The sequence below is a fragment of the Leptinotarsa decemlineata genome, unplaced genomic scaffold, assembly GCF_025532065.1.
Source record: "Leptinotarsa decemlineata unplaced genomic scaffold, Ldec_3_MD MMD2_P_RNA_scaffold_14, whole genome shotgun sequence".
In the NCBI taxonomy this organism is placed as follows: domain Eukaryota; kingdom Metazoa; phylum Arthropoda; class Insecta; order Coleoptera; family Chrysomelidae; genus Leptinotarsa; species Leptinotarsa decemlineata.
This window is the reverse complement of record NW_027412528.1, coordinates 2,986,740-3,001,363: the sequence shown is the minus strand read 5'-3', so window position 1 is coordinate 3,001,363 and position 14,624 is coordinate 2,986,740. Positions and strand designations below refer to the sequence as shown.

The window sequence follows — 14,624 nt, the reverse complement described above, 5'->3', positions numbered from 1 at the left end:
ACTATAATTGTAATGAAAATTGAAATGAAGTAATTTATATAGGTATCCAAAAAAATTATTGGCGCAATAAATGTTCGAATTGGAGTCCTTCCATTTCGAGACATTTTTAAACTTGGTTTTTCATATTATTTATTGCCCTCTCTGCCAGAGTAAATCCTATTTTTCAATGTCCCCCATAGAAAATAGTCTGAAATAGTAAGATCTGGTGATCTTGCAGACCATCTTATTGTCCCATTATTTGTCTCGAAATGGAAGGACTCCAATTCGAACATTTATTGCACAATTAATTTTTTTGTGTATATAAATTACTTACTTCATTTCAATTTGCATTATAGTTATAGTGTTCTTTTTGGATGTTATTATTGCTAGCATTTTTTTTCCTGCTCTTCAAAACACATATAATATATTTTTGTGGTAGATATGTTTCAGATAATCATAAAAAGTTGCTATTTTGTTTTTATTCAACTCAGCCAACCAATTTCCAGGGCCGTAATTTAAAAGGGAATAATTCACACAATTATAATCGAATTTTACCGAAAAATTCCGAAATATAAAATAAAAGCAAAAGTTTTTGAGACCAATATTAATTACTCATTGCCTAATCCCAGAACACCTCAATAACACTTCCTTTTTGTAGTATATGTACTTCTTACTTAAAGTTTGTCATTCAATACCTAATTTCTCTAATCACTATGTGTGACATAATCTCTATATTTACAGGGTTGTTTAATTACACGACCCGTTCTTGTTCTCATGCAAGGTGAACTAGTTTCCTCTCATTTCTCACTGGTGAGTGATTCGTTTGGTATGCTAATAAAAGAACTGCTACTAGCGTCACTACCTATACTATAACATAAGTACCTATAACATCGAGATTATCAGTCAAATCAGATAGCTCATCATTCCCTGAACTATTTTCCACTACTTTCAGAAAAACTCTTTGTTGTATATTTCCATCTTTTAACATTTCTGACCAATTTTGATTATATTTATTTTTTGATGTGTGAGAACTCCTCTCTATCTGTTTTAATAAATTTACGATTTCGTCTAACTGTGCAATTGTTTTCTAACTTTATTATATATGATTTAATACCAGCTTATTTCACAATTTTACCATTTTGCCTCGGTTGTCTAGGTTTTACTTGAACTTTTACTAAAGTGTTATTTTTTAAAGGTGTCAGTATTTTGACCCTTTGTTTATCATATTTTTTCATGATATTTTGAGTTTTTTTCTATGAAAGAATCATACTTATTTTTGTTGAAAACTTTTGATTTAATTTTTTCTACCTCTGGCATTAGAGTTCTCAAGTTTTTTAAGCATTTGCAGGTGAGTTCTCACTATTTAGTGGTGTATTTCTATAATAAAGTAGTACTAAATAGGGGTATTTTTTATCAAAAAGACTCTTTTTTAGAAAATGTTTTACTGTTTGTATTGTTCTTTTTACTTGTCCATTTGACTGTGGATATACAGGGTGTCCCTGGACTTCCTCTTTTCCTCTCGGGAATGTATAGATGGGGTCAAAATATCACCAGTACTTCATATAACTTTTTTTCCTAAAATCCTTCGTTACCAAGTAACGGGCCCTCGAAGTTACAAAATGAAAAATGTTTTTCTTTGATAACTTTTCAAGTGAATATTCAAAATCATCCAAATTTTGGTAATTGACTAAACAAATGAATTCCTTTGATGAGCTTTCATGCAGGAGTCAGTTGTTTTGCTACAAAGTCAGGAACGGACTACCCCCGATGGTCCACACCCCAAAACTTTGAAATGACAGATATTTTTCAATATTTTTCAACAAATTAAGGTTACTTGGACAATTTTATGAATAAAAGTACTCGTGTGGAAAGTCGATCGGAGCAACGAGTCTTGATAAAAATGTAGTTTCACTCGACGACATCAAACCCGCTCGTCCACCATTATTTGAAATGAATAATTATCAAAGCAGAAATAATAATGATAACGTTAATTCAACAACATTTATCCTGAGATGTCTACCATTATTCGAAAATATTAGTTTTTAAGGAAAATGGAAATGATAGGTAAAATGTTCATAACGAATTTTTATAATGCAAACACGTTTAACTAACGAAACTCAAGAGCCTCAAGAGCAAACAGAAATGAAAAATCCGCTACAGAAACTGCTCGATATGACCACCTTCTCTCTCTATACATTTTCTTAGTCTGCGAAGACACCCTCTCTGTACTTGAAATAGCATTCCAGGGTCGTTTCGTATGGCTTCACAATGTAATGTTATTCTATTCAACAATGCATCTCTTGTGTGAATAGGTGTAGCGTAAACAAGGCTTTTTAGATGCCCCCACAGAAAGAAATCCAATGGATTTAAATCCGGAGACCGCGATGGCCATGAATATGGCCCACCTCTACCAATCCATCTATTGTGGAAAATATGGTTCAGATGGTCACGCACAATCAAACTAAAATGAGGAGGAGCGCCATCATGCATAAACCACATATCTCTTCGGGTTTGCAATAGAACATGTTCCAAAAGTCCATTCAAATCGTTCTGAATGAACTCCAAATAACGTTCTCCATTCAATCGGTCCTGTAGAACGAATGGTCCTATAAGATGGTTTCCTATGATACCAGCCCAAACATTCACGTTGAATTTCCGTTGGTGTTTGGTTTGCAATATCCCATGGGGATTTTCTTCGGCCCATATATGGAGATTATGAGAGTTGATAACTCCATCTCTACTGAAACCTGCTTCATCAGTGAATAAAACTCGATTAATAAAAGTCATATCCTCTCTTTGCCTATCCATGAACCAATTGGCATATTCCAGTCGTGCTGAAAAATCTTGAGGTGTCATGGCATGTACCTTCTGGATGTGAAATGGGTGGAGCAGTTGTTCCCTAATTATTCTATGAATAGTGGACTTGGATGTATGGAACTGTTCTGATAGATTTCTGATGCTCATTGAAGGATCATCAGCGACGGCTTCCAAAATATTTTCCTCCAATACAACGGTACGTACAGTCCTAGGAGCGCCCTCACCACCTCGTTTTGGCAAAACTGTACCTACAATAATATCGAAATAAAACAACGTGCTCAAATTAATTATCAATTATTACATACCTGTGTCCCTCAAGCTGCGATCGACACGCTCGAATGTTTCTCTTGACGGTACCGTTCGATTGGGAAAATGCTCGGAATACAGACGACGAGCTTCTGCAGCATTACAAAATGCTCGTCCATAAAATACATGCATATCTGCATATTCATTGAATGTAAACTGTTCGGCCATATCAAAAAAATTCAAAATATCCTATAGAATATTGACAATACAATGATAGTCATATGACAACGCACCACTCAACAAAACAAAATCGCATTCCAGTTTCTCATTTTTTATCAAAACTTTCTAAAAGGTTTTTTTGTCAACATCTGTGAAAGAAATGGAACATAATTATTCCCTGGATATTTTTCACCTGATCATGTGCAGCCGTTTTTGTAGTTCATTCGTTTGCTTTTTATTAGTATAGTAAATATTTTTTCCGATGTGCGTTTTTTCAGCTAAATTTAGATTCGTGTTAAAGAATTTCTCCCATAAAATTATAATTATCAGTGAAACTCCTCAACAGTTTAGCTGTGAAGAAGAATTTGAAACATTCGAATGTTGAGTTTCATGAGATTCAGATAACTGATCAACACGAAACGTGATTATTCCACACGTATTATGTACATACAAAATATGGAATGAATTCGATATTTCATAGTAGAGTAGCTTGTTAGTTTAAAAACACCACGAATCTACAGAACTTGATATTTCTTTTGAAAAAATATCTGCTATCACAATTGTGACTTAAACTTCCATATAGGTACTGTACTTTTTGTTTACGACTTCATTTTAGCATACTTTGTATTATTCCTGTTATAAATGTTGTTGAATTAACGTTATCATTATTATTTCTGCTTTGATAATTATTCATTTCAAATAATGGTGGACGAGCGGGTTTGATGTCGTCGAGTAGAACTACATTTTTATCAAGACTCGTTGCTCCGATCGACTTTCCACACGAGTACTTTTATTCATAAAATTGTCCAAGTAACCTTATTTTGTTGAAAAATATTGAAAAATATCTGTCATTTCAAAGTTTTGGGGTGGACCATCGGGGGTAGTCCGTTCCTGACTTTGTAGCAAAACAACTGACTCCTGCATGAAAGCTCATCGACGGAATTCATTTGTTTAGTCAATTACCAAAATTTGGATGATTTTGAATATTCACTTGAAAAGTTATCAAAGAAAAACATTTTTCATTTTGTAACTTCGAGGGCCCGTAACTTGGTTACGAAGACTTTTAGGAAAAAAAGTTATATGAAGTACTGGTGATATTTTGACCCCATCTATACATTCCCGAGAGGGAAAGAGGAAGTCCAGGGACACCCTGTAGAGGAGATGTTATGTATTGAAACTGAAGCCTACTGAACACAAAAATTGTGGAGCATTGTCTGAAATTAGTACCTTTTGGATACCAAATCGGGAAAACATAGCTTTCAATTAATGTATTACATTTTCAGCTGTTAAATCATTACTCAAATTGGCTATTTCTACAAACTTTGAGTAACAATCAACTACCAAAATATAGGACTCTGTCTGAAAATGAAAAATATCTGCTCCTAACTTAACCCAGGGCGATTAGGGAACTTCGTGAGGCGTTAATGGTTCAAGACCTTGAGTTCTTTTGAAAGATTGTCATACACTACATGCTGATACCATATCTTCTAATTGTTTTCTCATAGCTGGCCAGTAAGACGACAAGTTAGCTTTTTCTAAACACTTTTTATGGACTATAATGCAATTTTTCTAGGATTTGTTCTCTTAGAGCTTTGGGTACCTACTACATCGAAGATAATTCAGACCTGTATTTATAATAGAATTTGATATTTTCTGGCCAATGTTTTATGTTTAGGCATTGCGGGCTTCCTAAAATATTTTTTAGATTAGTTAGTTCTGGATCGTCTCCAGTCATTCTTTGAATTTCCTTTTTCTTATTTTCAGATATATTTAGAGTAAGTTCTAAACTGCATATTTCTGCCTCTATCTCAAAATCCTGATTTTCATTGAAATTTACATCTGATCTGAAGGCTCTACTCAACGTATCCGCTATAATTTTTTTCCTGGTTTATATATGAGATCAAAGTCATATTTTTTTAGCTGAAGCAACATTCGTTGTAATCTCGGAGGACAGAGATGTAAAGGGTTTCTAATTATCGCTATCAAAGGTTTATGATCCGTTTCAACTATACATTTTTTCCCATAGACAAATTGAGAAAATCTTGTAATCCCAAACCAACATGCCAATAACTCTTTCTCTATTTGGGAATATCTCCTCTGAGTTTCTGTTAGAGCTCTTGATGCATGAGCACAAGGCCTTTCTTTTTGCAATAAAATGGCTGCCATCCCATATTGGGTGCATCTACGGAAATAGTTGTTAACTCATTAGTATCAAAAAAATTCAAACAAGGTTTTTCAGACGACACTTTCTTCAAATCAGTGAATGTTTTTTCATGGTTATCATTCCATTCAAAAACTGTTTCCTTTTTCAGAAAAGCTCTCAAATTTGCAGTTTTATCTGACAAGTTATTGACAAATTTGCCTATATATGTGACCATACCTAAAAATATTTGAACATCTTTTACATTTTTTGGTGTTCGCATATCTATTATAGTCTGTATTTTGGACTATACTTTTCTCACTTATCTTATGTCCTAAATATTTAATTTCTCTAACTAGGAACCTGCATTTTGCTTTATTAAACTTTATATTATGATCCCTAGCTATTTTTAATACGTTATCTAATATTCTATCATGCTCATCGATTGTCTTGACAAAAATTATAATGTCATCTATATAGACATCATATCCTTCTATATTTCCAAATATGTTGAACATTTGTTCCTGAAATACTTCAGGAGAGCACGAAAGACCATATGGGAGCCTAGTAAATGAATACCTCGCAAAAGGTGTAGCAAAAGTACACAATTTTGCAGTATCAGAATCTCATTTAATCTGTTATGGCTGCCAGTTAGCCATTTTTGCAGTTATTTTCTCCAAAGTAGGGATTTGAAAAATTTGTCTTCTAATGTATTTATTTAAGTCTGTTGGGTCCAAACAAATTCCTAAAGTTCCATCTGCCTTTTTCACTATTACCATGGGATTCACCCATTCCGCACTACCCAATACTTTTTTAATTATATTGTTTTTTTCTAGTTTATCACGAGTTGATTTCAATTTTTGTTTCAATTTAAATGGAATTTTTCTTGGTGGATATACTGTTGGTTTAGCTGTACTATCTTTTAGACATCCTATAACATTGAAAGTATCTTTATATTTTTTTCAAAAGTGCATCTAGGTTTTCGTTATGAACTGAATTTTCTATTGTTTCTAATCTTTTTACAAGTTCTAATTCAAGACACCCCCTGAGTTCTAATATTGGAAAATTTTCTATTTCCACAACATAAAACATAATTTTTGGCTTTCAACTACTCCATCTTGATATAAGATGTATCAAGATGGAGTAGTAGAAAGCCAAAAACTTTCTTTTCCTAAAAAATTAATCACTCCTGAAAATATAACTCCTTCAATTCATAAAACATAAGTTCTGCTTGTTTATTTTGCTTTTTGCATTTTAGATAACATTGTTTTATCACTGGCAAGCTATGATCTGTATATGAACTCAACCTAACATTTGTATTTTGCATTTTAGTCAAATCATAGTTAATTTTGCTCAACAAACTCACTGGTATTACATTTGCCAATGCTCCAGTATCCATTTTGAACATTATGGCATTACTTTCATTAACCTCAAAGTCCACCATCCAAGACTCTCCACTCACTGCCCCAATCTCCTTAGGTTGGTTATTGGTTGACTCGATACTACCACATTTGTTACACTTCTGTCCAAAGGCTGAGCATTTTCCATAACCATGTAATCGACCACATTTCTGGCAATTACTTTGCTCCTTGCTCTGTCGTATATGGTTCTTCTTGAATGTCTCTGACTTTGACTGTTGATACTTCCTTGATTGACTAGAACACAGGACATATATTTCAGAACTACCTTCAGCAAACCCATTCGTTATTTGTCTATTATAATCTCTGGTATTTTCTGCGTTGACACACATATTGATCGCCTCCTCCACAGTTTTAGTGTCTTCTTGTAGCAGTCTCTCACGAAGTCGCTAAGATTTCAATCCGTATACCAACATATCCTTGGCTAACGCTTCTCTCAACATGCCAAATTCACATGAAAGAGAGAGATTTTTGAGCTCTGTTACAAACTGTTCTATGGTTTGTCCGTCTTTTTGTTTGAATTTCAAAAACTTGTAGCGTTCAAACGTTAAATTCTTCTTGGGGTTGAAATGTTCGTCAAACTTTTCCAGAAGACTGTCCACAGTTTCATTTTCTTCTCTCTCAGTCTTGAATGTATTATATATTCTGATTCCTTCGTCTCCAATCAACGTTAAAAGTTGTGCAAATTTTGTACTTTCGTCCTTTTTACTTATTTCTGTTACCTTTAAGTACATTTCGAACTTTTGTTTCCAGAATTTCCATTTTTCTGAAAAGTTTTCTGTCATGCACATTGGTGGGATACCTTGGAAATCCATAATCATCGGCTGTATTTTCTAACTTTTTCTTATTCAATTATTAAGCACTTTCTAATAATCACTTTCTGTGTAGTATTTTCCACAAATTAGAGAAAAATTATTGATCTCTTGTTCAATTTTTTTCTTTTAGGGAACTTAGTTCAAAGTTCACGACTACGCCATGTTTTATAAGGTTTTTGGGAGAAGGTTAATTAAAACTACTCTACTACTTCAAGTCTAGATCCGAGAATCCATTTTTGTGTCCCTTTTTCGTAGACGCATGCGTCGACTTGGTTGTCTCCACGTCATTCTCGGGCTTAGTTGTCTCCAACTAAGCATTGAGCAAACATAATGAGGTAGGTAGTTAGTTACAAAAGGTACTTACCTAGCTCTGTATACATTAAAATTATGCTATTTAAGCAAGAGTTTTCAGGAGATTTAGTTTTAAAGAATCCATCGTGAAATAAACAGTAGCTGTGTGTTTTTGAATCGACACTAGTGACAATCTTCGAGTGAAATTCTATGAGTTAAAGTAATATCAACATAAAACTAGATTTTGTGTGTATTTATAAGAAGTGAAAATCGAAATGCCTGGTTACTATTGTGTTTTCCGCGGTTGTTCAGCTAGAACCGGTGAAGGAAAGAGTATTTTCAGATTTCCCCAAGACTGTGAAAGGTAAATATTTTTATACATCTTGGGAAATATGTTTGGGAAATGTATATCTAAACTGATAGTAATGAGAAATAAATCAATTTGCTATATTTTAAAAGTAAATTACTGACTATTTTCAAAGTTCGAAATATGTGACGATGAATGGGAATCTTGAATATACTTTCAATCAAATAATTAAAATTAAATAGATATGGTTATAAAAGAAAAATAAAAAAGAACAACTTCAAAACTGATATATTATTTCTTCCTACAGGGCAAAAGTTTGGTTGGAAGCTTGCAGTAGGCAAGATTTACTACCAAAAATCGATTCACTTCACAAAAACTACAGAATTTGTGAGCATCATTTAGAAAGTAGGTACATATCAAAGGGAACTGTGAAAAATACATTACTACCTGAAGCAGTACCGACAATATTTCCACCCATTTTAAAAACCGGAAAAGACCAATCTCAAGTACCTCTTAGAAAAGTGATCATTCTGCCAGGTATGTAACGTAGGTACTTAGATTTATTATGGAAATTGAGACTTAATCCTTTTTCAGATATCACAATTGTTCCACCCTCAAAGTGTTCTTTTGTGAAAAACGCAAATGATGAAATGCCTTCATTCTCCTTGATCATAGATGGTAAGTTTATTTTTAATTTTAGTAAGTGGTTACACCATTTGAATTTTATATTTTTAGATATTATGTAAATTACACCTTGTAATAAGCACTCTCTTATTCAGGTTTCTTTTCTGACCAAAAATTCGATTTTTCTGAGTAGATAAGCAGATCTATTTTTTTTGTTTAAGGTCGAAGTACTTCTCGAGAAGTTGGTTTGCAGAATGTTTCAACCTGCAGTGTAAATGTGGAATGCGAAGAAATAATTTAACCACCTCTACTTTCGCCATCTACTTTCACTCAAACTGAGTTGAAATTAAGCAGCAATACTCGACGAAAACGAAGATAGCGAAGTAAATTGAAAATTTTACGAAGGAAGAAAATCGAAAAGGGATCTAAGGCGACAACCGGTTTATCAGTGAATACGTTTTTAAAAGGGTGTGCTGCGTTTCTTGAGCATCCTTTATCGGAAGTGATAAAATCGCATGTTGTACAAAAGAACAAGAAAACTATATCTCGCAGATATTCTTCAGAAGTGAAGCAGTTTGCTTTGATCAACTACTTTTCAAGTTCTAGGAATTATAGACATCTTAGCAAGTTATTGACTCTTCCAACAAAACGATGTTTGCAAAGGATGACCCAAAAAATATCATGTAGGCCGGGCTTGGAAAATTCATCAATATTCAAGGCACTTGAAATTAAAATTAAAACAATGCTCGAACAGGCCAAGCGATGTGTGATATCTGTGATATGACTTTAAAATCCAATCTTTTTTTTGATACAGGATGTGATGAAATTTTTGGTTTCGAAGATATTGGAGAGGCAAATAAGAGGAATTCCATATGTAGAAATGTTCTCGTTATTATGGCTAGAGGACTTTATTCTCCCTGGAAACTACCGATTGCTTTTTTTTTCATCGAATCACAGCTACCAGCAAAAAATCTACGTGATAATTTGGATAAGTGCATTTCTAAATTATCCAATATAGGTCTGCATGTTGATGGCATCGTGTGTGACATGGGCTTCAACTTTTATGAATTGTCAAAGTTATTAGGGGTCACTTTAGAAAAATCTGAATTTGAGCTCGGTGGTAAAAAACTTGTTTATATTTTTGATCCAAGTCAAAAGATAAAAGCCACCAGAAAACATTCATTTCATTTTGAAGGCAAAAGTACATCTTGGTCTTTTGTGCGCTCTTTTTATGAGCAAGACAGGGCAATTTTATAGATTTGCACCAAATCTTACCAAATCACATATCACTCCAAACAATTTTGAAAAAATGAAAGTGAGTCTAGCAACACAAGTTCTAAGCCGTACAGTTGCCAGTGGCATGAATGCATTCGTGGCAATGAACTTACTTCCTGCTTTCTTTTGGTACAATTCAAGTAATAGAGACATTCAATAACCTTTTTGATTTGTTGAATTCGTGTTCTTTACAACATCCCTATAAATACAAAAACGTTTTTGAAGCTTCGAAATTCCAATTTGATTTTTTTGAAGAGGCTCTAACGTTTTTGAAAAATCTTGAAATTTTCAATACAGAGGACAAAAATGTCACAAATCGAGTCAAATTTAGAAAATGCTGGATTATTTCCATGAATAGTGTAATTAAAATATGGGATAAGCTATCCAAATTAAATTATAAATATTTAAAAATGAGACGACTCAATTCAGATCGTCTTGAAAATTTTTTTGGTGCTGTAAGACAACAATGCGGAAATAATGTAAATTCTACCCCCATACAATGTCAAAGGGCATTCCGGAAGTTGTTTTGCCAAAATTATTTTCATTCCAATCATATGAATTGTAAGAATGATTTAGATGATTTATTAATCAGTATACAATCCACAAACGTAAATGATATATTTATATCAGATGAGAATCACTTTTCTCCAGCCCTTGCCCTTCCGGATTATTATTATAAAAATGAAGATGTAGGTACTCAGAATTCATTCAGTTACGTTTGTGGATACATTTTAAAAAAAGCTCTTCAAGTTCATACATGTTATGTGTGCCACTCTTTCAGCACGAAGTGCAGGACTTTGGATGTAAATCGTCTGTTAAGCTATTTTAAAGCTTATACTACGGAAAAAAACATGTTTGGAAATTTGCGCTCACCACCAGATGAATTCATCAATTTTATATATCAGTTGGAATGTTTATTTAACAATCGATTTACAGAAATTTCTACTGAGCGAGCAGTTTCGAATATATTATTCAACCTAATGAAGGATGTAGATTTTCTTCATCCCTTGTGAAAATTTTCCAAAAATATACCTAAATAATCTATTCATAAGAATGAAATTTTTTTATAGTATCAAATATACTAATAGATATCGATAATACCAAAGGAAACTTAAGATTCTGTCACATTTTTAAATCAAGAGGTTTTGATAAAATATCTTGTTTCATTATTTTTCCATTTGGAACCTTACTTAATTAGAACCCTCAGATAGATTGTATTGATGTTGTTAATGAAAGTTTAAGTTAAGATTACATAAAATAACAAAAGTCACTTCTATTCATTTCATCCTTGGTGGACTTATTCATTTCAGAGGATATAAAATGATTATATAATAATATAAGCATTATTCTATTATCGTAACTTTATTTTAATTTTCCATCTAATGAATTGGATTTACAAAATAAAGTAATTTATTTCTTAAAAGCCAATTCATCATTAATAATAATAAATTGGCCACATAGTTGAATATTCTCTATTATTACTGCGAAAGTTGTTCAATTAGCAATATAAAAATTGAATGAAGTAAGATGCCCTTCACACTATAATTTTATATTTCACAGTGAGCCCACGTACTATACTAGAACGTAAGAGTATGTATTTTTATTAGTGTATATCACTGAGAGGTTATTTTTCTCAGTGAACCAGGTTGTCTATCACTCAAAATATTCGGTTCGGAGTTGGGACACCGAACATCAACGGATCCGACGTTAATGTCGCTTCTCTGTGGTAGGTATTCTCGATCTAGATATTTCCGGCAGTCCACCTCTTGACGTGTGTCAGTCACAGAACAATTCTACAGGTCACTAACATCCCCCTTATTTTGGATGTCCTTTTTCCAGAATTATTAAACATATTTATGTATATACACAGCTATTCAAAACAGTTTTTACATTCGTTACATGTATACTTCCTAAATTTGCATTTTTTAAAATCGTGATTTGGTTTAACACATTAATAACACAAGATCTCCTTACTGGTACTAACCTCGAAGTTTTTCTATCATCTTCTACCTTATTGGCTTCCAAAAACTGGTCGAGCCTTTCCGAAAAAATTTCCCAGTCGTCACCTACATCAAAATTATTGATGTTGGATACATTTCCAGTGTATACCACTGTAACATCCGGAACAGTACTCATTTTCGTTGTATTGGAGAAATGTGGTTACCCAACCTCAACGAGATAAACCTCCGTCCGAAAAAAAAAAAAATATTGCTGCAGTTCCTTCTTGACAACCAATTTATCTCGTCGCCAAATAATTGTTGTATCTCAAGCGAGATGCCAATTAAAACTTTTGAATAAATCACACAGCAAAATTTCAACATGAACACTTTATTTCTTTACTAGACTTCGACCTTTTACAAGAATGACGAATAACATTTTTGCACCAACATAATCAATTTTGCCAACCTTAGCCTAAGAAATATTCAATATGCTACAGTAAGCAAGTTAAATTAAATGATTTGTTTTTCAAATTCAATGTCAAGCTCAATGAATATACATGAATGATATCTCTTTTTTCGATTTGAATTGTATAAAAGGCACGATGCAAAGTAAACAAGAAATTGTCAAAAAAATCTCAGATCTCATTTCAGAAATAAACAAAGAAAAAATTTGACCCCTCCATGGAGACACTAAAAAAAGTTTAGATGATGAAAGAAAACTAGAGTTCCTATGATGAATCTGGTCCAAAAAGATCATTTGAAAAACATAACAATTGAAATCATTTCTCTATCAATTTAGTCTTACTCAACATTCAGTCCCATCGGAACAAAATAGATGAACTTTATATATTTTTAAGTGACTTGCTTACGGAACATTGGTGTAATAAGCACGAACCAATAAGCATTCCTGACTATACTGTAATATTGATTAGGAATTCGGCTCTTGGTGAATTGACTTTCGTACAAGTTAATAAGTTCCACAACTTGTCCGAAGACAAATCGTTTGAGTTTTCCTGCTAAAGCAAAAAAAAATTAATATGTACATTTTATGCATTTACCGTTCACCTTCTGCTGATGTAGATATATTTTTTAATAACCTAACCTATTTATTATTTGAATTATCTGTCAACTCATCTATATTATTGACTGGTGATTTTAACATAAATTATAACAATGAGAAATCGACATATACAGACTCACTCAAAAATTTATTTTCAACTTTTGACTCGAATATGTACGTTGATTCCAGACACTCGTGTTTCCCAATTCTCTCTAGCTCTTGTATTGACTATGTTTGTAGCAATTTTGATGTACAGAACGTATCATGCTCAGTGATACCATCAGGTTTATCAGATTATCAAGCAATTATGTATGTATGTATGTATGTCTTGACTCATTAATTACACAAGGCAAACTTAAGTTTGGGAGACTTTACAATAGAACTAATTACAATAGGTGTTATCAGAATTGTCTAAAGATTAAGTAGTCCAGTTAATTTATCGAATAACCTCAGAATGAGAGGTAATAAGCTAAATATTTGTATACACGTTTATTATGGCGTTCTAAAAGCTGTCTCAAAAGTCTTATATAATCTCATGTCTGTATCGGAAGTTATACGAGGTCAAAGGTAAAAAAAAACAGTTTTTCGTGGTTATCTCAGTTTCTATTGCTCCAATGATGTTAACAACTATTATAAAAATTGTAAAGCATAAAATTTAGGATAAATTTTATTTGAACCTTTTTTTCACGGAGGGCGGTAAACGCGCAGCGTGCGTACTGTAATCCAAGGTCAACCGTGAATATCTGAAATATATATATATATAATATATATATATATATATATATATAATTAAACAATTTGTGGACACAACACTCAAAAAAAGGGGGCAAACCGCGGACATGTGTTTCTGGCTATTGGCCTTTTTTGAGTGTTGTGTCCACAAATTGTTTAATTTTTGATTTATATCATGCACACTCGATAAAATCTCTATTTGTATATATATATATATATATATATATATATATATATATATTTGTTCATTGCATATTATATATATATATATATATATATATATATATATATATATATTTGTTCATTGCATATTATATATATATATATATATATATATATATATATATATTTTGATTGATGCAACAAATTTTCTTTTTTTTGAGTATTTCAATATTAAATTCTACAAAAAGGATTTGAACCTTTATATCTTCTATTAATTATCTGCGAGTGCTTTCTAGAGTTTGAGGAGTGCCTAGAAGATGATAGTACTACCAACTGTCGAAAGCGCTCGCAGATAATTAATAGAAGATAAAGCTTCAAATCCTTTTTGTAGAATTTAATATATATATATATATATATATATATATATATATATATATATATATATATATAATATATATAATATATATATATATATATATATATATATATATATATATATCCAACTATCAATAGAGCTTCCGTACATTTACAATTTTCTATCAATCGGGCGTCCGGTTTCAATGAGGCGTCCATATATGGACGCCGAATTGTTTCACCAT

General features: G+C 32.4%; 2 protein-coding genes across 9 annotated transcripts in view; one reads left to right on the top strand and one right to left on the bottom strand.

The window, feature by feature from the left end:
• The window catches only part of LOC111515066 (serine incorporator TMS1), a 275,478-nt gene that overhangs the window by 73,220 nt on the left and 187,634 nt on the right, over window positions 1-14,624 (bottom strand). The gene's annotated exons all lie outside the window — the stretch shown is intronic.
• On the top strand, window positions 8,163-8,978 carry LOC141484628 (uncharacterized). Its single transcript, XM_074179675.1, has 4 exons — window positions 8,163-8,289; window positions 8,540-8,769; window positions 8,827-8,910; window positions 8,968-8,978. Exons 1-4 carry the CDS (start codon window positions 8,201-8,203, stop codon window positions 8,976-8,978), a joined length of 414 nt encoding a protein of 137 aa, XP_074035776.1. The 5' UTR covers window positions 8,163-8,200.

Excerpts from the sequence above, each read along its gene's own strand:
- LOC141484628 (XM_074179675.1), top strand. The coding sequence starts at position 8,201 with ATGCCTGGTTACTATTGTGTTTTCCGCGGTTGTTCAGCTAGAACCGGT. Across the intron at positions 8,290-8,539 it reads TTTCCCCAAGACTGTGAAAG|GGCAAAAGTTTGGTTGGAAG; the intron begins GTAAATATTTTT and ends TTCTTCCTACAG. Across the intron at positions 8,770-8,826 it reads AAAAGTGATCATTCTGCCAG|ATATCACAATTGTTCCACCC; the intron begins GTATGTAACGTA and ends ATCCTTTTTCAG.